General features: G+C 39.3%; 1 protein-coding gene and 1 long non-coding RNA gene across 5 annotated transcripts in view; one reads left to right on the top strand and one right to left on the bottom strand.

Annotated features, from left to right (window-relative positions):
• Positions 1 to 26,694, top strand: part of C29H12orf42 (chromosome 29 C12orf42 homolog) — a 164,975-nt gene extending 138,281 nt beyond the window's left edge. For 2 of the 3 annotated variants that reach the window (XM_070599694.1, XM_070599695.1), the window contains 2 exons: positions 20,418 to 20,792; positions 24,058 to 26,694. In XM_070599694.1, the coding sequence (XP_070455795.1) occupies positions 20,418 to 20,792; positions 24,058 to 24,506 (824 nt within the window). In that variant the 3' untranslated portion in view covers positions 24,507 to 26,694. The remainder of the gene's footprint in view (positions 1 to 20,417; positions 20,793 to 24,057) is intronic. The other variant, XM_008526301.2, reaches the window with a different exon arrangement.
• Positions 22,564 to 24,495, bottom strand: LOC139080248 (uncharacterized). 2 transcript variants are annotated; one of them, XR_011534588.1, is made up of 3 exons: positions 24,455 to 24,495; positions 24,001 to 24,155; positions 22,564 to 22,818 (listed from the first exon to the last, which is right to left on the bottom strand). It is a non-coding gene; the product is annotated as an uncharacterized lncRNA (long non-coding RNA). The 2 variants fall into 2 exon arrangements; XR_011534587.1 differs by lacking the exon at positions 24,455 to 24,495 and having other exon boundaries at positions 24,001 to 24,452.
• Positions 26,695 to 27,200: the final 506 nt, after the last annotated feature.

The raw sequence follows: 27,200 nt of genomic DNA, 5'->3' as shown, positions 1-27,200 counted from the left end.
GCATTGTCTCTTGAACCTCATGTCAAGTTCCTAAAATAGATGGAAACTGTTATCCTTGTTTTATGGGTGATATTTGCTAAGGTTCAGAAAGTTTTATTTCAGTTCACCTGTCATGAATGAGCTAGTATTCATCTTCAGGTCTTCTGTCTCTACACTTAGTTGTACCTTTGTGACTAGAGAGAGTGGACTATTGGTCAAAACATTTGCTGACCTGAATTGTGGGAGGATTATACTTCTTGGCCTCATTGATGTCAGGTTTGGTTATGTAACTTGTTTTGGCCAATGAGGTATGAACAGAAGTATGTCACTTCTGAACAGAAGCTGTGAGAGCCATGTTCTCTTTTCCCTCTGCTATAATAGAAACAGTGTCCCACATAGAGACTGCTCTTTCTACATGAGGCCCAGACTGAAGATAATGTGGAACAGAGCTGAATCCAATTTGCTGATGAACGTAAATTTTCTGTTAACCACCAAGATTTGGGAGTTGTTTGTTATTGCAGCATAATCTAGCCTTAAACTGACTGATAAATATAGTTTGAAACAGGTGATAGATGATTTCCCACAGCAGCAAGATATATAAGAATGGTTCAGAGAATGATAGTATCTATGTGGGCTGGAGCAATGTGGCATAAATCTAAGGCGATAATGGATGACTTCCTTAATCATCTTAGCTTCCCTTCCCTTCTAGGATAAATGAGGTCCTATGATTCTGCAGAGGTGCCTTGCTGTAGTGGAAATGCAATGGACCAGAACCTTCTCTGGCTCTATCTAACTATCCTGTGCCATTTAACGTTGGAGAACTTAGTGTTCCTGAGCTTCAGTTATCTCATCTGTAAAATAGGAACATTAATGTCTGCTGACTGTACATCTCAGGACTACTGTCAGATGCTCCTATCCCAGCAGTGCAGGCTTCAATGATAGCTTTTATCACACTGTGTGGTGATTGTCTGTTGACTTGTCTTGCTCCTTCTAGATGGTAGAGCTTGGGCTTTATTTATTCATTGCTCTAAGACCAATGTTGAGCACAATGCCTTACACATAATAGATGGTAACAAATGAATTATTAGATGAGCTTTGTAAGTTTTAAGCCTGCTTAAAGAGTGGATGATGCATGGAGCAAAGGCCTTTCCAGGAGGTGGTGGGTATATCTGGTTCAGGAAGCTGACCGCACTATTACTGAAGCACATCCAGTCATGTATGCTTTTGTGCACTCCACAGGAAGGGGAGTGCTGGAGGTTTGGAGGGAGGCAGTTGAGAACAGACACAAGGAGTCTGAACAGGATCAAAGCCTCAGTTTCACCAACTAATGGTAAAGCTGGGTGGGACAATGTGGCAGGTTTGCCTGGCGTGCTTACAGTATTGGCATTGGAAGCACTAGGTGAGCTTTCCCTGCACCAGAGCAAGCATATAAGAAAACAGGGGTGCAACAGTATGCATAAATCCTGTTTTCCTGCTTAGGGGGACAGTGATCCCTGTAGCTGATCATCTGGCCAGTCCCATCCTGGGGAGAGAAGTAAGCTTGTGGGTAGGTGAGAGGACTGATGAGACCTTGACATTGAGTTCTTCTTACACTTAAGTTTAGACACATGGAAACAAAATTGATAAGGAAGACAGATAAGTCTTGCAAACAAGGGAGTCAGGTAGGGACACAGGTGACTATTATTCAAGATGATACAGGTGGTGAGAAATAAAGCCCTATGGGAGTCAGAACAGAGAAAGATGATAAAAAATAATACAATAAGAAAGTGAAAGGTGAGGATTTAGGACCAGTGGTGAGAGTGGACAAATGGTCTTCATCCTTCCCCACAGAGCCATGCTTGTCTTGGCCACCCATTGAAATTCAGATTCATATAGTGCCTCTGTGTTGTGGGCCTGAGCAGCCAACCACTTCAGTTTAAAGTTAATGGTCACAGATTATCCAGACTTTGATACCAAGGGATTTATTGAGACTAATGGGTCTAATCCTATTAGAACTCCCCGTGCACTCCTGGGAGCAATTCTTATACCTCCAACGGAACTACCTCCTCATTCTTGAATTTACAAAATAAGAGAAGATAATCTGAACATCATTAGTGGTATTTAACACTGATGCAGGTCTGTAAAATCAAGAGCTGCATCTTCTATATATAGATCCACCTGGAATAGGATTGACTTATTAAATTCTTTTAAATGGAGTATTAAAAGAAACTGATATTCATTCCAACCCAACACTGTAAATATGATAAAGAATGCTTCGATGTTGGTCTGAATGTGAAGGAAGATATTATAAAATCATCTGAGAGTTATTCATTAATTTTATGTCATAACTTCTTCTATAATTGGAAAGGTAAATGAGCAAAGGAAGTCCAACAACCTTTTTATCTCCCTTAAAGTTTATGCCGCTTCAATTTTCTTAAATTTTTGGAGTTGTAAATCTCAGTCTGTGTTGAAGTCTGACGTCTTTGCCTGCCAAAATGAATCATTTCACTTGAACATTTCTTTTTATTGCCTCTCTCTAAAAAGATTGTCCAAAAGAAACAGTGATATTATTGTACAGCAATATTGTAGAGTCATAAAAAAGTCTTTAAAGAATATGAGTATGGGAAATGTCTAATGATGGCGAATTAAGTTAAAAATAGAACATAAAATAATCTGTATTACTATAGGTGTAATAATATATATATCCATGGATATACATATAAGTTGTACGTTTTACGTATACAGTCGTGTGTCACTTAACGACAAGGATACATTCTGAGAAATGTGTCATTAGGTGATTTTGTCATTGTGCGAACATCATAGAATGTACTTACACAAACCTAGATGGTATAGCCTGCTACACACCTAGGCTATATGGTACTCATCTTATGGGACCACCATCATATTTGTGGTCTGTCATTGACTGAAACGTCGTTATGGGGCACACGACTGTATTATATTAGTACATGTACATTATAATTCTGTCTATTTGTAGAGAGAGAAAGGAGAAAGATTCGTAGAGAAAGAAAGAGAAAGGAATAAAAATAGCATGAAAAAGCTAATAGTGGTTATGTATTTTTTTCCTTTACCCACGTCTTTTATTAGCCAAATTTTGTACAATGAATATGTATGCGTTTATTATTAGCAAACGAAAACCCTTTGTGTTTTGTAGAGAGCAATGGCATAATTTCATTTAATCTCTTTTGGACTATCTTAGTAACCACTGAAACAGCAAGGTGACAAACTAAAAGATGTTAAAAATCCTTCTACAAATTACAGAAATAAGAGGCTTCTCTGTGTCCCTTTTGGGTTAAGCGTCCCCTCTTGTGCTGCCATAGCCCCGAATGCCTATCTGCCTCACTACACTTATCGCCTTGCTTTATAATCTCCTCTGCAATTTTTTCTCCTTCACTAGGTCAGGATATTCTGAAGGACACAAACTGTGCTTTCGTTATCTTTGTAGTCCTAGTTTTTGGCATGGTGCCTGGAAATACTAGGTGCTCAATAATTGTTTTCAATTCAGAAATGTTCAAGAAATAAAGGAGGTCCATCTCTCTCTCCTTCCAAAGTACTGAGTTCCTAGCGTTGGAAGAGTCTCTGGAATTGATCGACCCTCATCCAGAACTGACTGCCTTTCTCAACATTCATTCAATTCTTTCAACAACATGGGAAACCACTGCTGAGAGAGGTAACCCATCCCACCATTGCCCACCTGTATTTATTGGAAAAGTTGTCTTTCTAAAGCATTGAAATATTTTCTCTTCAAGAAATGCTTCCACTCAGTGGAACTGAACTGTGGGAAAAGGATTGGGTTTGGGGGAGGGAGAGAGATGCATCTTCCTATTGTGAAGGAGAAACTTGCTGAAGAAATGAAGGCATATTCGGAGGAGGATGATTGTAATAAAATGTGTTAGCCTTTATGGTACTGTTAATATAGCTGACAAATATTTAATTTGGAATATAGGACTATCTGATATTTCTATCTGCCCAGCATCCAGTATCCCTTTTTTTTTGGTTGCATCACCTTCCTCTCCCACTATCAGTTCTGCTAACTTGGGTGGGGCTGACTCTACTCCCAATTTCCAGGAATGAGCACATGACCTAAATGAGTCTCAGCAGAACATATACTTCTCCTGGGCACTGTGATATTGGTTTGGGGGTTGGCATCTGACCCAAGGCAAGCCGTGAGATGTTGTCTTTGCAATTTTGCTGAAACGATTGAGAAAGAGGAATGCTTTCCCCTTGATGAGATTGCTGACCTGTTAGGATGTTGGCCTGGAACACTGGTGACCATTTTATCACCATGAAAGAGGAGACTGCTTAAGAATGAAGCCAGTGCAGGAAAAAATAGTGCAAAGAGATGGATCTGAATCCTGATGACATCACTTCTACATATCTGAATTCAGTCATTCCCGAATCAAGTTCCTCCTGGTTCTTTTCAGTGCAAAATAATAAACTCATCTTTTTGCTTAAGCCCATTTGAGTTGGATTCTGGTTACTTGCAGTGAATGGAGTCTTGTCTAATACAGAGGAGGTCTATTCTCACTCCATCTGTGACACTCCTAGCGTTGGAAGAGTCTTTGGAATTGATCCACCTTCACCCAGAACACACTCCCTTCTTCAACATCCACTCAATTCTTTCAACAACATGGCTTGTATATTCCTGGAGATGGAAAACCACTGCTGTGAGAGGTAATCCATCCCACGGTTGCCCACCTGCATTTATTGGAAAGGTGACTTCAGCATCTGGTCTTAGTTCTGTCCTCTCGAGTAACAGAGACTAGAGGTCCTTTCTCTTCAGATATTTGAACATCACTGTGAACCATGCCCCTTTCTCAATCAAAATTACTTTTTCCAGACTGACTATCATCTCTCCCTTTAATAGTGAGTTTTTCTCTAAGTGTGGTCCACAGTGTTTTCAGATAGACTATAGGACACTCAGTTTATCCTTCAGATCATTTTTAGTATAAACATGCCCCATGCAATATAGTTGTTGTTTATCTGAAATTCAGGCTTACCTAGGCATCCCATAGTTTTATTTGCTAAATCTGACAAGCTGTTGACAGATCATGTGGATTAGAATCACCTAGGAGCTCCCCACTCCAGAGGTCTTGATGCAAAAGGTGCACACTTGCTCACTGAAGTTTGAGAACCACTTCTTTAACTATTTTCATGTTCCTACTCGTCCTACTTAGGGCATGCTTTTGTTGGTTAATGTTCCAAATTTTTGAAGCTTTTAAAAGTGAAGCAATCTTAAGCAATATCAAGGCTCTGGGATATTTTGTAAAGTGGATTAAATGTTTTTTATATGCCAGACACTGGTATAGGCAATAAACAAGAATACCAAGGGCCCTACCTTATGGAACATACATTCTAGTGGGACAGGCAGACAGTAAACAAGTAAACAAACAGATATAATTTCAGGCAGTGGTAAGTGCTATGAAGTTTTCTTCATATTATGTTTCTTCAGACCAGAGTAAGGAGACAGCAATGAGATCGGGAGGTGCCATTTTAGTTAAGCAATCAAGGAAGATCTCTTTGAGGAAGTGAGATTAGTGCAGATTTTGAAGGAAGCAAGAGGTCGAGCCAATGCCAATGTCTAGGGAAATAACATTCTAAGCAGAGGCAACAGCAAAGGCGTGGACTCTGGCTGGGAACATGCTTGCAGTGGTCTAGAATCTGTAGTGGAGTGAAAAAGATGAAGAGTGGTAAGGTGGGTAGGTAGAGAGGTAGGCAGGGACTACGTGTAAGGCTTTGTGACCATGATAAGACATTTTGATCTTTCTGTAAGTGCAATGGGAAGGCATTGGAAGGGTTTGAGTGAGGTGGTTAAAATCCTTCCAACTTTTAAAAGGATCCCTCTAGTGGCTCCATCAAGAACAGACTGAGGAGTAAGGAAGGGACATCGGATCCTGGTTGTGAGGCTATTGCAGACGTCCTGGTTCCTGCCTTTGATAACCTGTTCTTGTCTTGCTGATCTTCTTCAGTACTTTCAAGGGCACCATAGCACAATGGTGGAAGAATACGGGCTCTGAACCCAACTGGCTTTGGTTTTGAATCCCAGCCCTGCAAATTACTATCTGTGGGACATTGGCCAAGTTTCTTAACGTCCTTCTTTTCTTAATTTGAAAAAAATGAGGGTAATAATTGTACCTATTTCATCAGGTTGTTGTGGGGAATTAGATTAGTTAAAAGTAAAATGCTTTGAATAGTTCCTGGCGCATCGTGAAGGCCCAATAAATCTTAGATACTATTATTATTGAGCATAACATTCTCTTCCTCACCTTGGGACACTATTGTTCATTTTTCCCTATTCATCATGCTAATTTCAGCTCATCCTTCATGCTTTAAGTTGTCATAGGAAGCCCTCATCATTTTCTCCACATTCTATAGGGCAAAACAAGTCACAAGACCAGCCCAGATTAAGGAGTAGGGAAACATACTCTATTGTGAGATGGGACAAAGTCAAATTGCAAAGGAAGTGTAGAGAATTGGGGCCATTTCTGCAATCTACCACCACAGATGCCAAGAGAACCATGCCAAGAGAACTATTGCCAAATGCTTCTAAAACACACACTTTTGTTCATTAAGTCCCCAAGAGACCCTGTTCCAAGACAGCTTCAGCATCATGTTGTGACCTTCAAACTTGGTATTGCAAGATCCAGCTTTCCTATCATCTAGAATACTGTTTCCTTGGCTATGTTCACTACCTTCTAAATGGAAAAGTTGCAAAGAGAAGTCAGGGTGGTTGAGAGTGAGATGAGGGATTTGAGAGGGAGCCTGTGCTTGAGCAGACACATACCCTTTGAGCCACATAAGGATTTCCCAGTGGAGACAACTCCAGTTGGTTGCCAGATCTGAGCAGCTTGGGGCCATGGGGCTTGAGGTCTGTAAGCATCAGATGCTTTTAATGATGCCATTCTTGCTTTGTCACAAGAGTGTTGCTCAAAAACGGAATCCCTCCGTCTGCCCATGAATAAGGCTTGCCTGCCAACACCAATTCCAGCTGTGAACATGTAATCAGCTCTTCTATGGCCCCAAAAGGGGAGTCCCAGAGGCCTAAATTTAATTTTCATGCATATTTGTCTTCTTCCTCTACTTTATGCAAACACTATTTTGTCGCCAACACAGGCGCCAACTGTTTTGTTTGGATAATTGCTCAAAGTCAACCCCAAACTACAGGGAGCTCCTTTTTTGAGCAAACACATTTTGGTTAATTTTTGGTTAACCAAATCATGTCTTCCTTCAGGGTTTCGACGATGATTTCTGTAAACATTTTATTCATTTTGAAGCAGTTCAACACCAGTGTCAGGTTTCTTATCCTCCACACTGAGTTGGTTGGAATGAGCAAAGAAACAGGAGCCCTGCAGCCACACGGATCATCTGCTGCTGCTGTTTTCCTTCCAAATAATTCTCTATTCATCTTGCCACAATCAGCTTGTCCTAGAGTGGCTGTAATAACCCAAGTAGAGGTTTGTGGCCATAATAGGGATGAGGAGAGAGAGAAAAATGAACTCTTGTAAAACAAAGCTCTTATTTTTATGGAAATGAATAGAAACTCTGAAGTAAGGATGAGACATATGGAAAAGCATAAAATATGAACAGAACTTTTTAAAATAGAAGGTCCTCAGAAATGCTCCATATGGCCCAGCAGCATTTAAGGTAACAGAAAACAGTTCATGGTTGCAGCTGCGAGTGTTCATTCCTGGGGTTCAGGACTCAGTTCACAAAACTGAACTTTCCAATTTGTCTTGGAGAATGCTTCTTTTGTCTAACTCCTGGGGCTAATTCTTTTAGGGTTAGGAGGAGAGTTGAATTAATAAGTTATTAATTAAGATCTGTAATTTTAATTAATTGTATTTTATTCTTAATGAAGTGATAAATTACTCATAAGTTCTCAACATCTCTCCTCCTACCCAATGAATGGTCAATAGTTATGAAATAGTTATGAGTCAATAGTTATGAAAACTTAATGCTGTTTTAGTACCATTTTGAGTTTATGGACTGTAAATATTACAGTATAGAGATATTGCGGTGCTTGTAATTGAAGCATCAATCTAAAAATATTGCAGGACATTAAAATGACATCCCCTAAAAGCACAGTGGACATATGTCTTAATGCTAGTCAACAACTACTATCTAAAGAGTCAACCAAATAATTACACAAATTACAGAGGATTTTCTGATTCTTGCCACAGTATTGAAAAGGATTTGGGAAAATCAATGTGAACATCAAATGAGTTTTGCTATTTAGAATTCTCTATAGATAATATTCATCTCAATATACTTTTTGCCTTAAAGAAAATGAAGATAATATTTAATTCACCAAATATGACACTAAGTTATGTTGAATGATTGCATCATAATCTGTTATACGCCAGATTTACCAAAGGAGAGCACTTCTTTTCAATATCCTGGGCTGGGGCATAACTCAGATCTTTGGATACTGGCTTTGTTTTTTCTTGACTTCCATCTTAAATTTGAAATCTGAAAAGGAAATAGAAATAACAGAAGAAAGAGAGGAACGTATAACCCCACACAAAATTGAGTCTATTTCTGTATGTTCAATAGGACCTCTATTTTTCTGACAGTGAACATCAAAAGTTTCACTCTTACTTATTCTTTCCTTTAAGTTTGTAAACTCTGCCAGGACTTTTTCTGTGCTATTGTATTAACGCTTGTTTCTTCATTTTATGTTGTCTGCACAGTCCTGATCAACTAATTTCATTTTCCCTGTCGCTAAACTGTAGTCTTTTTTTGGCTGAATTGACTGATGTTTGGCTTTATGTAGACACAGCCTCACTGTAAGTTGGCCTCCTAATTCAATAATTCACCATGAAGACTGGTTTTCATCCTCAGTGTGTTGAACAGGCATCTAATCAACCATTAATTTCCTTTTTGTTGGATGAACATAATAACTATTTCTGTCTTTCTTTCTGATGGGAAACAGAGGCACAGAGGATTAGAGGCTGCCCTAAGTCAGAAAGGGGAGGTTGTAGAATTCAGCTTCAGGAATCCCTATAGTATTCAGGAGTGATGTGGTGGAAAAAGGCCAGAATTTGGGGGAAGAAAGAGATGGAGAAGAACTAATGGAGATGTGCATCTATGGGGTGCTAGACATTGTGCTAGGCACTTTAAGTCAAGCATAGAAGATTGCTTCTACCAATGAAGAGTTGGGTAACCTTGGAAAAGTCTCTTAACTTCTCTAAGCCTATTTCTTCATCATCTGTAGAGTGGAACAGATAGAGTGGAACTGAGCAATATTTTATTTTTTTATAATGCATAATTTTAGTATTTCCAGTAGGAAATGTGCAGTTATGAATTATTGTTACCTGGGGCCTTGACGTTATCACTTCTGTTTTTTGAATTCAGTAAGAGATGGTAATAAATTTACCACATTTATAAGGAGGAAAGTTGTTCATAACTTATCTAAGCATATTTTCTATAAGCACTCCATTTATTTAAGAGAAATAGCAGATGTACCAAATAGCATTCTTATGAATTTAGACATTTGTGAGGGAGAAACCAGTTTATCCTTGTAAAGAAGTGCAGTGTCAGTTAATGTAATGCAATAATAGTGACTAGTTTTATTAAAGCTATTTTGGGTAGGCATCATGGAGATCAATCTGAATTACATTGGTCAAAAAGAGAGAGAGATCTTACATATCTAAAGCAAATGGAATTTGGTGTGAGTTGGGACTCAGGGAAGATGTGAACCAGGGAGCGTGAGAACCCCTAGGACCCTCCATCTTGGGCTTCTCATTCTTCCTGCAATGTCTTCTTCGTTTCCTCAGAGTAGCTTCTTCATTAAAGACTGAAAGATGTCCTCCACTAAACTGCAGCTCGTATTTCACAGCATCTCCCTCCAGAAAGGGATTGAGGTGTGGTTTCTTAGGTCCTAAGAACAAAAATCCATTGAAAGAGTGATTGTCCAAGCTTGAGTTGGCTGCACATACCTGAACCCATCAACTGGGGATAGGGAGTAGGACGCCATCTTGGATGACTTTCCCATTGTAGCTGAAGAAGGGAAGAATCTAATAATAGGGAAGCTCTCATTTAAACCACTCGGAGACATAGGATCATTGGCTTGAAGAAAGTATATATATGTGTCTGGGCAGACAGAATAAAAGTGACTACTATATAGGGGCTGGCCCCGTGGCCGAGTGGTTAAGTTTGCGCGCTCCACTGCAGGCAGCCCAGTGTTTTGTTGGTTCAAATCCTGGGCGCGGACATGGCACGGCTCATCAAACCATGCTGAGGCAGCGTCCCACATGCCACAACTAGAAGGATCCACAACGAAGAATATACAACTATGTACCGGGGGGCTTTGGGGAAAAAAAGGAAAAAATAAAATCTTAAAAAAAAAAAGTGACTACTATATAAGTGTAATAAATCATTGCCAACAGAGATTTTTTTTAGAATTTGCTCAAAGACTTAGAATGATTACTTTTATATATTCATCATTTATTTAGAAAATATTTATTGAACACTCACAGAGTGCAACATGCTAGACACTGGGCTGGATTCATAAAAGTAAAAATATGTAGATTCTTCCCTCAAATAATTTACAACTTTTTTTTTGTAAACGAAAAAATGTGTACTCACCTAAGACTTTCAGTTACAATGTGGTTAGTGTCCAGTGAGAATACAGGAAGAACTAGAGTCATTCAGAAGTCAGGGAGAGTCTTGTGAGCATGAGCAGTAGCGGAGGGTATCATAAAAGAAGTGGTACTTACCCTGGGCCTTGAAGGCTAATAGGCTGTAGATAGGTAGACAACATTCCAAGTGGAGCCAATGTACAGAGGTGGAAAGGAGGACTCAATGCCAAGACAAGTGGCTGAGTGTTTTGAAACACCATTATTTTGGATAATTTTTTCCCTATATATTATGTACACAATTATTTTGCCTAGCAAATGCCCTTTCAAAGATAGCTCAAAAGTTGACTTCTTTCCTTCCGTTATCTGGTTATGCCCTGCTCTGAAATAATAGAGTATGAATTGGTGAGTCTATATTGTAGTTACTTGCTGTCTTCTCTATAGTACAATAAAGATAAATTGCTCCAATGCTGAATCCTTCCTTCATGTGCATGAGAATTTCTTTTACTTAACGGAAACATGTTTTAAGTCAAGATGTGGTGAATTCATACTTTAATCCTGTTTTATTATTTAAAATCACTATTTATGTACAAAAGTTTATAGAGAATCTGCAATGATGAAATTGACACATCCTACCTCTCTCCTCATGGAGTTTGGAATAATTTTGAAGACAACACAATTCAGTAAGCAATTCAAGTGTTGAGTGTTATGATAAAGCATGACCAAGGAACTATGAGAATATACAGCAGAAGGATCTAAGTGGTTCAGGGGTTAGGAAAGAGAACAGAAGGAGGAGTAGAAATTGGTCAGAGGAACAGGGGCTGTGGAAACTATGGCAGAGAAGGAATACGTCTGAATGACAAGAGAGAGAATGATGTATCCAAGAAACTAAGAAGGTTGCCCTCTCTTCTTCTTTCTCATTCTCTCTCTCATTCCCTCCCTGCCTCTGGCCCCCTTCCCCTTGGCTGTGACAGGAAGGTCAGAGTGAGGGAGATGAAATACCTGTTTATTCACTAATCTTTCTCTTAATTGTATTCTTTTTGGATCTCTTAAATAGAAATAAATTCCAACTTTTTTTAAAGATCATACTCAATAACCAGAACCCCGTATTTCTATATTGAACATGGAACTGATTCTGATTAAGATTGTGAAGTAAGAAAGCTTCCTATTTACTCTTAGGTTTAACATTAAGTGCCTGTGATAATGTTTAGCTTCATTCAATTCCGCCATCATACTTTGCTCTGTATAGCCTTTAACCAACATGCAGTGTTGTCAATAGACCCAGGCCTTTGAGTTCTTTTATACCAGTTGTATTAAATTTTATTGACAGAATTTTCACGGACTTGTGGGTCTTTACTGTCAAGAAGATCATTCAAGACTCTGAGATGTTAAAATATCTGATTTCTCTTTTCAGTGTGGAAAGTTATGCCTGTTAGAAGGAGACGCACTTGGTCTAATGATTACATGTTATTACATTAATATTTTAATTGGGTTGCCTGGTTATTCTAACCCCCTGTGGCCTCGAGGTATATTCCTTAAACATGGTCTCTCACCATAATGTCTGCTGCTGCTTCAAAGAAGTGAAAGGATATTTGTTAAAAGAGGAGATCATCACTCAAGATTATTTGCCTCGTTGGTGTCAGCTGTCAGCCTAATACATTTATTTGGACAACAGTAGGTTCTGACAGAACTTATAAAGTTCTCTTTCTCGGTTGTGAAATATGATGGATGTGCCATACTGGTGACCTTTACACAAGGCCACATGTTAATATTCAGGACCTCCCTTTTGTTGGCCTTGAACAATGGCTGTCATTAAGAAAGCTTGGTTTGCCAATATGCCCTCTGTTAGGATGCTGGACCACTCCTGATTGGTCACCAGGAAGTATCATGTGCCTTTGATGGAAATGACATGGAAGATGTATGGTCGAAGTGCTGTGCTCAGCACCACTGCTGTGCAGTGGAGAAAACCACTATGACCCAAATAGCCCTGCACTCAAACAATGTCGCACCAACCAAAGACAACATATTGGGAAGAAAAATGCTTGTAAACTGCATGTGTTAGAAGATGTATTGGCCAGACGGCCATAGGGCAATCTTTGAACTATTGAAATCTTTAGAAATATTGTTTGGTTCTGAAACAATACTTACAAACCTAATTAATCAAGCATAGATGGTTTATTTTCAGACTTTCCACAGTATGTTGCTTTAATGCAAGAATAGGGTCTGTCGGGTTCTTTTTGCTGTTTCACAGAGGCACGCAAAAACTCAGCATGGGCATTCATGTTCATACAAGTTGAAACTCTAAATTTCAAAATAATATCTACATAGATCTCTGGTGATCCCTTCAACAAAGGATGGGGTTGGGCGTAGCCTGGATTTCTTTTTCAACTGTTCCTGATCCTATTTGTGACTTTTTTTTTCCATCCTCTCTTTTAATTTTATTCATCAGAATCATTTATTCACAGGATCATTTAAGAAAGATCATCATTCCTGTTGCATTCTCTAGCTTGAGGGAGAAAGACTTTTGCTTTTTTCTTACAAAAGAAATATAATGAAGGGTTGCTTTCCTGAATATGTGCTATTGAATAATGTGATTTAAAATGTTTTCCAATCTTAATATCACATTTTAAGAAGGGTCATTGAGAAACTGCACATCCTCAAGGGGGAAGGGTGAGAAATGTGAGAAAATTCACGTAAGAGGGCTAAGGTGCCATCCGGAGTGATGCCACTGGCAGGTAGCACTGGCCTTTTGTACCTCAAGCAAGCTGTGGCTGAAATAAGCTAATCATTCAGATGAAAGAATTGTCCAAGTACTTAGTTGTATGCAAAATAGTGCTTGGCCAGAGTTTTAGCAAGGCATGAAATATTACACTGGGTCACGGCAGTTGAATTGTGCAAATACAATCCCCGAGGGTCAACTCCTGGTTATTTATTGAGCGGCAGATTACTGACTTGTGGATTATCCACGTGCTCCCTGCAGTGTCCTCCAGGGCTATGTCACTATTCGCCAGCTGGTTAGAATACACGGTGCAGGAGAAAGGAAAGGGGAAAGGGTCTGAAGCTCAACCTCCAATTACATAGCTTGCAAGCAATTCAGATTAAAGATTTAGTGGGAGGAGACATGCTCAAGCTCATTATTTATCAGGGAAATAAAAACTAAAACCACAGTTCAGTATGGTTTTATATCCACCAGAATGGCAAAATTGAAAACTACAGTCAAGTAATAGCAAATGTTGGCAAGTATGTGGAACAACGGGACACCTTATGCACTGCTGGTGGGAGTGTAAATTGGTAAAAACACTCTGGAAAACAATGGGCATTGCATAATAAGGTTGAAGATACGCATACCTGATGACTTGGCTATCCCACTCAAGAGAAACTAGAATATGTGCAGCAGAGGACGTGGTCAAGAATGTTCATAGCGGCCTTGTTTGTAATATTAAAAATCAGAACAAAACTTGACTTCACTCATCTGGCCATGAATAACAGAATGGAAGAATAAATTGTGGATATTTCTATAATGAAATTGAACTGATCTGTGGCTGTGTGTTATCTTTAAACTCTGTGTATTTGTCACTGATACACTTGCAAGTGTGACATTAAGTTGTAATTTACAAGATTGCCATTTGTGCCATTTACATTTGTCCATTTGTGTCCTACAAAACGGCAATTTCATATGGTAACATAATGTTTCAAAAAATAAAGTAATTAAAGAAAAAATGTTCAGTGCGATTTAAAAAAAAAAACTCAGAGACTCACAGGATTATTAGGGCTGGAGATAATTTAGAGGTTATTTTAATTCTTCTGATAGATGAGGAAACCAACGTCTGGAGACATTCATTCAACGAATCCATTAGAAAGTAAAGCACTGGATCTCAAATTACACTTTGTGTTGGAAACAATTTGTAGTCTAGCCCAGAAGTTTAAAAACAAAACATTCAAATACATATCTATGTCCGTGGGCTGGAGATTTCTGTGATTCAAGTGCAACTGAGTAAGGCTGATGATGTCATGGGGAAGAGGTGGTGTCACGGGAGGAGGGTGATGTATCTGGATGTTCTTCAGTTACTTTCTGATGCATGGTGAGAGTTTCTTCATGTGACCCTTTACTAGAGGAAGGGAGGTGGTCGAGTGATATTATGAGAAGGAACATCCCTCTCACAGAAGGCAGGGACAGGCACCCTCATACTTAGCAAGTAGCTGAGCTATGACAAGTGCCTCTTGTGGCCACTTCCTTCTCCCACATCCAGGGTAGACATCAGTCATTTCTCCATGGACTGAGACACAGCCCTGGAACTCTTCTTAAAAAATTGATGCCACAATCAATTTGGGGTACTGATGTTTGAGATGAAACTTGTTTGCCGTCCTTGGTAGGGAACAAGGCACTAGAGCTGGAATGGATGATTATGGTGAACTGAGCAGCGTGGACGAATCCCTGAGGAAAGAGAAGTGAAGTAGTTACCGCTAGACAAGTTTGCAGAAGGGGAGGATGGAGGGCAATGAGGTGGACATGGAGAAGGGTAGAGCTGTAATGCTGAAGAGCATCCTTTGGAGGGGTGAAACATTCATTCATTCATTTGTTCTTTCCAAGGTAATTTTGTGAGCATCTACCATCTGGCAATTACTTGGGATTCTGTGGAAAACAATTCAGAGATGGTACTTGCCCTCACAAAGCTTACATTTTAGTCAGGGTGATGGGTATTAAACTTGTAAACAATTAGTAATATAATACATTGTTATGTTATATCGAATAAAAATAAAACAGGGAAAGGAGATGTGATGGAGGGCAGAGGGGGCCATTTTGGAAGGAAGTGGTGGAGTAAACTTCTTTTAGAAGCGATTATCTTTTGGATCAATTGAAAACAAAAGATTTCATTTTATTTATTCTTTCTCTGAGCTCTTCCTTTCTTTGTGTAGATCTGAGTTTGTGACCTATATTATTTTCCTTCTCCCTGAAGAACTTCTTTTAACATTTCTTGCAGGGCAGGTCTCTGGGTAATGAATTTTCTGTTTTTTTTTTTTTTTTTAAATCTGGGAAAGTCTCTATTTCTCCTTCAGTGCTGAAGGGTAATTTTTTTGGATATAGAATACTAGGTTGATATTTTTTGTCTTTCAACACTTTGTAAATATTTCATTCCACTTTCTTCTTGCTTGCAGGGTTTCTGATCAACAATCTTCTTTAATTCTTATCCTTATTCCTCTGAAAGGTATTCCTTGCCCCCCACCTCAGCTTCTTTCAAGATTTTCTCTTTGTGTTTGGTTTTCTGCAATTTGAATAAGATATGCCCAGATGCATTTTTTTTTTTCTTTTTGGCATTTATCTTGCCTTAATGTTCTCTGAGCTGCCTAGATCTGTGGTTTGGTGTCTGTCATTAAGTTTGGAAAGTTCTCAGCCATTATTTCTTCAAATAGTCTGCCCCATTCTCTCTTTTTTCTTCTTCTGGTACTTCCATTAGGAAGTATATGCTATATCTTATGAAATTGTCCCACAGTTCTTGTATTTTTTTTCCATTCCTTTCTCTCTTTGCATTTTAGTTTAGGAGTTCTATTGACCTATCTTCATGCTCACTGATTCCTCCTTGGACGTGTTCAGTCTGCTGATGAGCCCATCAAAGGCATTCTTCATGTCTGTTACAATATTTGTAGCTTTGTATTTGTTGCATTTCTTTTTTTGGTTGTATTTTATTTTTTAATAAAAATAGTATATATTTAAAGTATATGGCATGAGGATTTGACACACATATACATAGTGTAATTATTCTTGCAGTCAAACTAATTAACATGTCATCTCTTCACGCAGTTACCATTTTGTGTATGTATGATGAGAGCTCTTGAAATCTACTCTCTTAACAAGTTTCCAGTATTTAATACAGTACTAACTATAGTCATCAGGCTGGACATTTGATCTCTAGACATTCATCCTACATAACAGCAACTGTGTACCCTTTGACCAACACATCCCCAGGTCCCCCACCTCCCTGCCCCTGGTAACTCCTGTTCTAGTCTGTGCTTCTATGTGTTTGACTATTTTGGATTCCACACATAAGAGAGACCATGTGGCGTTTCTTTTTGATTCTTAGAGTCTCCCTGTCTCTGCTCACCTTACTCATATGCTCTTTCATGTTGTTAACTTTTTCTAGTAGAACACTTAACATATTAACCATAGCTATTATAAATTCCTTCTCTGATAATTCCAACATCTGGGTTATATCTAAGTCCAGTTTTTATGCATGCTTTTTCTCTCCAGACTGTGCTTTTTCTTGCCCTTTGGCATGCCTCATAAATTTTGTTGAAAGCCAAGCATAATATATCAAGTAATAGGTATGAAGTAAACAGATCTTTGGTGTGGGGTTTTATGTTAATCTGGCTAGGTGTTGGTGGGCTGTGTCAATGTCTATTGTAGCTGTAGGTGCCAGAGGCTTCATGTTTCTTAGTGTTCCTGCTTTTGTCTCCCCTCTGGACTTTTAGCTTTCCTGACTACTCTTTCTGAGAGAGTGTCGACATCTTGTAGCTTTCAGCTGTAACCCACTTTTATTATGCTGGAGACCTGTGGTGTGATAATAAGATGTGGGTGAGGGGAAGCTTTCGATGATCTTATGATTAAACCTGAGTCATTTAGTGGGTCTGTGTCTCTGGTTGTGACCATCACAAGTGTTTCTTAGCTTTTTCGCTCCTAGTTAGGTGTATTGTACCTTGAAATCTCTTGTATTTCAAATGAAATTCAAATTTCAATTCAATTCAGTTTCAAATGAAGTTAGCAACAGATGGAAGACCTGTGCTGCAAAATAAGAGACAGAGTTGCCTGCACATTAAAAGGACTTGCAAAACTTGAATATTGGGAAGAAAGTTTTCTTTCTTTTGGTCAGGAAGATTGTCCCTGAGCTAACATCTGTGCCAATCTTCCTCTATTTTATATGTGGGACACCACCACTGCATGGCTCGATGAGCAGTGTGTAGGTCAGCACCCAGGATCTGAACCTGTGAACCCTGGGCCGCTGAAGTGGAGCATGTGAGCTTAACCACTATGCCATGGGGATGGCCCCAAGGGAAGAATTTTTTAACAAACACAGTACCAAAAAACAAGTGCCTCAGTAGTTGGGAAAAGCTGGGTCTTTACGTGAGTGAGTGAGCATGTGGAGAGGTAGCCTGTGGGAACAATTAGAATGTGGGCTTTTGTGGGAGCTAATCTCAGTCACTGGGCCATGGGCAAAGGACTCATCCTAATATGTCCTTTCTTCGGTACGTTGGAAGGGATCTTGATAGCATTTCCTATGGGCTAAGGCATGGACAGGAGGGTAGTACCTGATTGGTGGTCAGTGCCCACTATTTGTCAGCTGTTATTGTGGACATTTGCATCCTTCCCTTCAGTTCATGGTAATCACATGTTTCCTCTGGCCCCACTGAAATTATTGCCTAGTAGAAAAACAAAACCCCCTCAAAATTCTAAGACCTGGATCCCAATCCTAGCTTCTCTAATTCTTGACTAGTGGTGTGGACAAGATGCTCTGACATCAGTTTCCTTTTCAGTAAAATGAGGACGTCAAAGAGTTGCTGTTAGGCTCAAGAGGGGTTACTGGTATGAAAAGAAATAAACTGTAAAGGATTATACATGTTTTAAAATGGTATAGAATGCTGGTTTCTGAAATGAAGACTGTCCACAGAGAGATAATACTCTGAGGAGAAAGACAACTTTGACTTCATGGCTCTAGCATGTTTGTGATTGTTTGGACTAAATAAAATTTATAACACTACCTGAAATCTCTGATGAGTGCGTTAGACAAGCTTTGATAATTATCCCCCATATATAATATGATATATATCATATGTATAATATACCTATTATATTGCAAATACAAAGTTACTTATTTGCTCTTCTGATAAGCAATGAAATCTCTGACGCAGAGGTAGTGACATTCAGCCTCCTGGAGGTATTTAAACAGAAGTGGATGATGAGGCTGGTTGGGGTCAGCATTGGATAATCTGTAAGGTCTCTTTCAACCCATAACTTCTAGGATGTGAAGGTGTATAAGGTGCCTTCAGGCCTTCCATTCTGTTCTTGATAGTTGAACAGCAGAATGAGGGCAACCCAATGCCATTGGTTCAAGTGTCCCAGAGCTCCTGTTTTGAAAGATTCTAGATGTTTCCCTGCATTTGAGAAAGCCTGAAAAATTTGTCTGCCATTTTAAATTCTGGGCTATAAGATGAAATGGGGCAGTCAATTAAAATGAAAACAAAAGCTCAATCTTCCTAAAGTGTTGGAGGTAGACAAAAGTTCTAGAACTCTAAAATCTGCTTATACACAGAGCTTGCAAATGCATTTCCACACTTCCAAGAGGAATATTTATAAAATCATGTTCTAAGATGAAGATGGTGTAAAATGAGGTAAATGAAATTGTGACTTTCATAAGGCTGGCCATAGGCCAAAGATGCAAACTGGTGGCCTTTGGTGATTCAGAGAGCAGATGTGTTTTGTTTAGTTCACACTGTATTAAAAAAAGTTAGGTGAGTTACTAACATTTAAAAATCAGAAGATTTTACAAATATAAAAATACATATTTTTGCTTCTCCTGAAAATCCAGAAAAATCTGTCCTCACTGGGCCCACATTCCCTCATGGCAAGAAAATACAAGATCTGAGAAGTGGTTGGCCCCTGTTGATGGGACATTTACTCCCATGGTACCCCTACTTTGCCCCTTTTCTCATTTCTATTATCTGCAGGGTCCTGGAGACATTTACTTTGCTTTCCTCTTCTACAGACAAGGCTGTGGTTTAGGAGGAGGTTGTGGTTATTTGGTACCTAACATGATCAGCATCCTCTTTGCCACTTGACTACACCTTGAGCACAGGGAATATGAGTCTTATTAAGAGTTGTTTCATCCTGGCACAGTTTCCGCCACATAGTAGAACTCAGGAAACCAACACCCTTCCTCCTCCCACTCCACATCTTCCCACCTCCTGATGTTTCTTCTTTTCCATGCCCCAAATCTGAACAATTTTTGGAGGGTGAAACGTGCTGTTAATAATGATTTTAAAACAACATGTGCATGTTGAAACTATCGTGGGTATATTAGTTTCTTAGGACTGCTGTTAACAAGGAACCACAAACTGGAGGGCTTAAGGTAAACTATTTTTTCACAGTTCTGGTGGCCAGAAGTCAGAAATGCAGGCATTAGCAAGACTGGCACCTTCTGGGGGTTCTGAGGGACAATCCATTCCATGCCTTTCTTTCAGCTTCCAGTGGTTGCTGTAATCCTTGGCATACCTTGGTTTGTAGATACATCACTCCAATCTCTGCCTTTGTCAGCACATGGCCTTCTTCCTGTGTATCTGTGTTTGTTTTTCCTTCTTATAAGGACACTAGTCCTATTGGATTAAGGCCTCACCCTAACAACCTCATCTTAACTTGACTGTATCTGCAAAGACCGTATTTCCAAATAAGGTCACATTCACAGGTGGAGAGGGCTAAGACTTCAACATATCTTCTTGGGGCATGCAATTCAACCCTAAGCCTCAAATTAGCTTTCTGACTTGCAAAATGGAGATAATAATAGTATCTATTCGATACAGTTCTTGTGAGAACTACACGACCAGCACATCCAGGCCCTCACACAGTGCCTGAAACATAGCCTGAACTCAACAAAAGCACTTTCGCCCTTTACCTCTTCTTCTATGTCTTTTTCCTCCTCTACATCTCCCATTCAGGCACCCAGATCCTTGGCTTCTTCGTCATTTCTCTTTGCTCAGGATAGAAATATGAAACAAACAAAAAAATTCATATATTTCCCGATTTCATCCTTCTCGCTATTAGTTTAATAGGGGATTCTGAAGTGCATTCTTTCAAACTGATGTGTTTACCTTTTACAGTATTTCAGACTCCAATGGCATGTAAAAGACCGCTTTGTACTCGTCAGTGCCTTATCCCCAGATCTCCTGCTGTAAGTATAGCTTCTTTCGAAGAAGATAGCTACGGAGAAGCTGGTCCCTTCCCAACACCATCCAGTGAATGGGACGAGACCCCATTGATCTTCACTGTCAGACAAGAAATTAATAAGAGAACTAGAGAAGCACCCAAGCAAGCCTGGAGCAGTCTAGTTTTGGAACAGCAAATGGCAGGAAGGCCTAGCCCATTCTGTTCAGTAAATCCTCTGCACCTGGAGGCTGCAGGCACACACATCAAAAGACACGCGAGGCCTCAGAACCAGCCCTCTCACAATTCCAAGGCAGATTCTGTCTCGCCTGGTAAGTATCATTTTGTATTTCCTAACTCTTTTTTTTCTCTTTTCAGTTGGTCACATTTTGTTTTTAACTTCAATATGAACAGCAAAGTTATTGACTCAATGACAGGTCCTATTCTAGAAGGTTCTATAAGAACTATATCAGTGAGTGCTTAGCGGAAGTCTACTTGTGGCCAAGTATTGTATTAGAGGAGAGAACAAGTGTGAGTTGATGACAAGTAATTTGATGCTTCAGGTATTGCACCAGATAATAATGATAACGACAATTATCATTATCATCATCATTCCAGCTCCCACTTATTAAGCTCTCACCATGTGCCAGATACTATGCTGAGCTTTTTACATTATTTTATGAAATCCTCATATAACACCCTGAGGCAGATAATGTTATTATCCCTATTTTACAGATAAGGAAGCTGTGAATTCATAGCACAGGATAATGTATATGATAATGAAATGTCTCAAAATCACATAATAGGAGGAGTGATTAAAAGTAAGGAGATGGACCAGAAGGAATAAGCTTTGAAACCAAGGAGAGCTGGGCTCAAATCTCTGCTCTCTCCCATTTCAGCTTTGTAGCCATGATCAAGTCTTAGAAAGGTTCTTTGAGCCCAGTCTTTTAACCTGTAAACTACTGACGATTACTACCTTGAAGAGATGTTGTAATTAGAGGATTGGTATAAATAAAGTTCCCTGAACATAGCAGGGACTGAATGGCAGCGGTGATGATGGTGGTGGTGTTTATGGTGCTGGAGGTGACAAAATTTAAGGAAATAATGCATATTCCAAATATTCTAGGAATTGTCACATAGAAGAAGGATTAGGTTGATTTTGTGCAGCTTTTTTTAGGGCACTTTTTTGGTAGATTTCACTCTAAATGTTTGTACAGTTGTTGGAATTGACCAATAGAAGGGACAGGTTTTGACTCAATACAAAGGAGAACTTTCTTTGAACTAGAGGAGAATATACTGCTTGGGCTAGAAGTGCCTAAAGCTGGGGCTGGGAGACCATTTAACAAAGATGCTGATTCAGAGACTCCTTCACTTCTGGGAGGCAGGATTTGATGACAGGATGCTGAGTATACTGGTTGGTTAACATTGTTTGAGTCTTATGTAAAAGGCAGTGTGCTAAAATCTGAACATACATCTTCAATTTTGGTCCATATGGCCACCCTCCGAGATAGGAACTGTTGTTTTCCCATGGTTTAGATGCAGACTCTGAGGCCCACAGAGATTCTGTAACTTCAGGGCTGGAGCCCGGATTCCAGTCTGCATTCTGACTCCAGGTCAGAGCACTCCTATATTAAGATTCGAAATATGACAATGAGAGCTCTCGGATGCTGAGCACTTACTATGTACCAGATACTTTACATTTTATCATGTTCTGCCCTCAGATACTTAACTGGTTTTCCTTCAGGTCTTTACTGAAATGTTCCCTACATGGGTGGGTCATTCCTAACCTCCTTCCTGCTTTATTTTTCTCCTTAGGATTTATTACCCACTAACACTTATACATTTCTTTATTTGCTTATCTATTAGTCTGCTCCCCCTCCCCGCTCCACCTTCGCACAACTAGACCGTAAGCTCTATATGGGCAGGACAATTGCCTTATTCCTTTCTAAATCTCCAATGTCTAGAACACTGCCAGGCACATAACAGACATTCAGATATTAATGAATGAATAAATGAATGAACAGACTTTCCCACTGGCAATCCTGTAAAGTAGGCAATGCAATCCTCAAGTTTCAGGTAAGGACAAAGAGGCTTAGGCCAGGATTTAAGTCTATGACAGTCTGAACCCAAAGCTTTGTTTATTCCAGTACATCACACTAAACCTCTAAGGCAGTTTGTTACAAAATGCATCATTATTGAATTGCATGCAGGAAAGGAATTTCTTATTCTTTGGCTCAAGACAGAGGACAGCATATTCTGTGTAGGTCAAACTCTGTTGCTCCAAATTCCACAGCCACATCACATTCACTGGTGGAATCTTCATGCACTGATCATCGATGAATGGGTCATCTGCGAAAGCTGGAAATGCAAATCAACAGTCATTAAGCTTCTAGTTTTCACAAAGCAATGTGTTTGGCTCTCTGAAAGCTTTTATTTACCTGGAGATATTGAAATGCCATTCCACCTTTATTTCCAGAAAATAATTCTCACTTTGGAAAAGTTGGTTTCACTAGATGTTTTTCACTGTTTGACTTGGGTGTGTTGAGCGTGTAGTGGGATATGCTTGATGTATACTATACGTAGAACAATATGTGAGGCACTAAATTGGGTCACCCAGTGACAGAGTGGCTGTGTCACACACACCGTTAGGAAGGTAAAGTGCATTTTAAATCTTTTACATATTTTTTGAATTTGCGAATGATCCTGTTTGTTGTTCCAAATATTCTAGACATCTACATGCTATTCAAAGCCCTTTAAAAACTTGTAGAAAGTGATTTAAACCATGTAAATTGTCCTAACACACTACTGAAGAATTAAACTTTTATTGGTATAGTCAATGCGCAGAATTTCTTAGGTAAAAACTTCAAGATTCTATGTATATGATATATATATATATATATATATATATACACATACATTATATATATGTATATATATATTTGGAAATGCAGCAAAAAAGTATAAAATACTTTAATAGTATTGGCTGTATTGTAAAAAAAAATACGTCATTTTTTATATGAAAAAATGATTTGGTTGGGCAAAAATAGAAAAAAAATCAGATCCATTTTAGTGTCTATGTATGTGTTGTGTAGACCCAGGATTAATTCACTGATGGTTTTAATTTTCAGCTGGTTTGAAATTTCTAAAGAAACTCATGAAATAGTTGCCTCTTGGATTTTTAAGTTATCTGTTGTAAATCTAAATGGGCTGGGAGTCCGGGTTTTGCTTTTTTTTTTTTTGGCTGCATGATATCTAACTCTGCCATTCACAAACTTTTCCCAAATTTAGAATTCGAGGCCCTATTTTAGAAGTTTTAAACAGTTGTCCTTGAAATTAGAAGTTTTATGAGTATTCCGTAAAAATTATTTTGGGGGGAAGGTGCTTTCAAACAACAGGAAAGGAATAGTGTCTTTTCTTAAAGAAACGTGGGGACGCTTGAGGATAATATCAGGGGACTTTTAAATCTTTCTCTTAGCACGTTACAAACGTTGATGTCTCAAACACCCAGTTATGAGGGGAGATTTTTTTTGAAAGTTTTACCAGCGGGGCGGGTCAATTCTTCGAGCCTCAGTGCCACTCCTGCCCTTTGCCTTCCAGGTCCCGCTCCGAGGCCTTACACTGCCATCGGCCTCAGCAGAAGAAGCCAGACCCCACTGGCTCCGTGGAGGGTCTCCTGGAGTTCCTCAGAGCCCGAGCTGGAGGAAAAGAGGACAGCCACAGTTGGCGCTCTGGCAAACCCAGATGTCCAAAGTCGGCCCCAAGGCGCGACCGGAAGTCTAGTTGTAAGAGGAGCAGTTGCCATGGCATCAGAGATGCTCCCCAAGCATCCTCATCCCCCGGGGAAAAGGGAGCCCAGGGCAGACGCCTCCCTCCACGGCAATCTGGCAGGAGCGCCCCTTCCTCGGTTTGCCGGTGCTCCCACCCATCTCCCCTCAAAGAGGTTAATCAAGGTTTGCTCTGCTCCCCCCTCCCGCCCACCCCGGGGCTTCCATACGGTTTGTTCACAGGCCCCTCCTAGGCCGAGGGTGAATGCTCACTTACATTGACCGCTGCGAGGGAATTGTTCCGCGAGCGCTGCCCATCTTCAAATCAATGCCTGCCCAGAACAACAGAAAGGGCCTCAGATGTACTGGTTTCCACAGAACTATTGTTAGGCTTTTGTGAAGCAGTTTTGAACCTAATAAATAATGTCAAAAGTCTCTATCGCAGCCAAAAATGTTCCTTTTGAAGCATTTCTAATAGTATTTTTGTTCTGCGGTGTCCCCCAGTGTCACAAAGAATTTGTGCCTCACAATGGGGATGGGGTACATCGCGTGCCACTTTGCAATGTGCCTGCGGGGATGGCCAGGCCTCCCCTTTGTTTTGCTCTCGCAGGTAAACGGTTTCACTTGTCAACTTGGGCTTTGGTTTAAGGATGTTTTCTAAGGGCCTTTTGAATTTCTAAACAGAGGTTTGGAGAACGTAAATGAATGTCTGTAATTTAATAGTTAACATGAAATTTGACTACTCCCGATGTGCCGAGGGGAATTCTTCAGGCTATGTTAAGGTTTGTATGTCAGAAACCTGAAGCTGGATCCTCCTTTGAGGCCCTGAAACACACAGAACTAAGTTTAATGCAAAAGAGATACTAAATTTTCTGGTTTGCAATAGAAAACAGCAGAGAAGCTTAGGGAAAATTGTACCAAACTTATCATTTTTGACACTGTTTTTTATTTTGGTTATTTTAAGTTAAATATAGCAGCCTTTCACCATGATGTAATACAGGGACTAACTTTATCAAATGATTTTATGGGTTTAGTTGTTTTTTTAAATAGAGTATTTTTTTTCAACATTGAGAGAGAAACACAAATCAGTGTGATCAATACATCCATATGCAATTTTGCACTCAAGTTCTTTGTAATTTCCCCACAATCTTGAATTCATAGAGTTTGATACATGGAGTTTGTAAAATCCTACTGCATTTTTCCCCCTTCAATTGAAATTAATATATATAGTATGCCTACATTCAAGACTTCTCATCAAGTCTTAAGTCCAAATTTAAGTCTTAAAGTTTCGATAACAATGAAATGTTATAACCAGCAACTGCTTAACATGTAGGAGCAGTTAGACTTAGCAGTTAAACTTAACATGTGTAGTCCTTTGAGAACTATTAACTTCTTCGAATATTAACATTCCCAAGGAATAATGTACTTTAAAGAAAAAAAGGTATCCCTAAACTTTTAGGGCTTTCCTTGTTCCAGATTAATATTTTATAACAAATATTCTTTTATTTTTATTATGTGTTTATTAACATGATTTTATGATAAGAGAGTGTAGAGGTTATCAATGGCAGTTGCCATGGTTTCCTGAGGGTATAATGGCGTTTGCTCACCAGCGTTCGTATGACAACCATAAGTTCAATTCCATGCCATTTAGTTGAAGAGAAGTGTGTGGGCAAACTCATGGGTTTTATGCAAAATTTTGATTCTGGGATATTTTAATTTGATATTTAATTATGAGTTAGTGCAACTGATTTTTCTTTTCAAATCAAGAAATCATTGCTTTAACTGGTTCTACTATAATCAACCAAAAATTTGTAATGGTCAATTTCAGGAGTCGAAAATGTTTTTGATATAGTAAACAGATTCCCTCACCTGTGGAAGTGTGAAACAGTGAATTCACTAAAAAAGCGATACGGAAGAAGCAATTCTGTTCAGAATTGAGAAAATGGACATAAGCAAAAGATGTAAAATATGGGGGGGGCACTATATTCTAAAGCAGTTTCCCAAAGTGTGTTCTGTAGAACACTGGAATCAGAAAGCTGTTTCGTGGGGTGGAGAGCCTATAGATAAATACGTTTGAGAGACGTGGCCCAGAATGCTCCCTTTCAGAGAGTCATATTACCATATTAAAGATCCTGAGAAATTCCACCATAAAAAATTCTGATAAACGCTGTTTAACCTAGTGTTTCCCAATTTTATTTGATTAAGGAACCCTGATATATGTGTGTTTGTGTGTGTATACACGTATATGTATTTTTTTAAATAACACTTATTAACATCTTGCAGCACTAGTGTCCTGCGGAACATACTTGAGAAAACATTGCTCAGAAGTCCATTCCAAATATACCAGAATTCATGTACACTGGTAGCATTCAAAGTAAGGATTTCTTTTCAAGAAAGGAAGAAAGATTCAGAGCTAAAGAAAGTAGCCCTTAATAAACACCTCTGGGAACCCAGTCTTTCCTTGGAGGAATGTAATGAGCTGCCTCTGGTTATTCTTCCTCGTTTTGGGTACACAGGGCTGGGAGAAGGTAGTGGGTCCAGCCCCGACCCTGCTTACATAGTGATGGATGAGGAGCGTTTCCAACTTTGACTGTCGGAATCATAAGCTATGGGGGTGCAAACCCCTCTGAATGACGGCTACTTCTGTACTAGAACTTAGATACAAATTCACAGCATAAAAGTAGCCAAACCTTTCCCAAGGCCATTGTTTCTGACAACAGTGCTGAATTAAACAGTCAGAATTGAAGATGAGTCAATTTTAGAAAATAAATATGTATTGACTTATAGTAAATAAATATTTACTTTACTTTCTATGCCTGTGACTGAGGAATAGAAAGAGATCCTACGGTATAAAACAGTTGTTGCTAAGGTTTGGAATTACAGCTGGCTTTTATTTCTTCAAGGGTGTTTGATTTGACTTATGGTAGGTACATTTATTACCACGTACTGTAAGTATCTTCTAAGGAAGATAACGTG

Source organism: Equus przewalskii, chromosome 29, assembly GCF_037783145.1.
Source record: "Equus przewalskii isolate Varuska chromosome 29, EquPr2, whole genome shotgun sequence".
Taxonomy (NCBI): Eukaryota; Metazoa; Chordata; class Mammalia; order Perissodactyla; family Equidae; genus Equus; species Equus przewalskii.
This window is presented reverse-complemented; position numbering and strand designations above follow the sequence as displayed.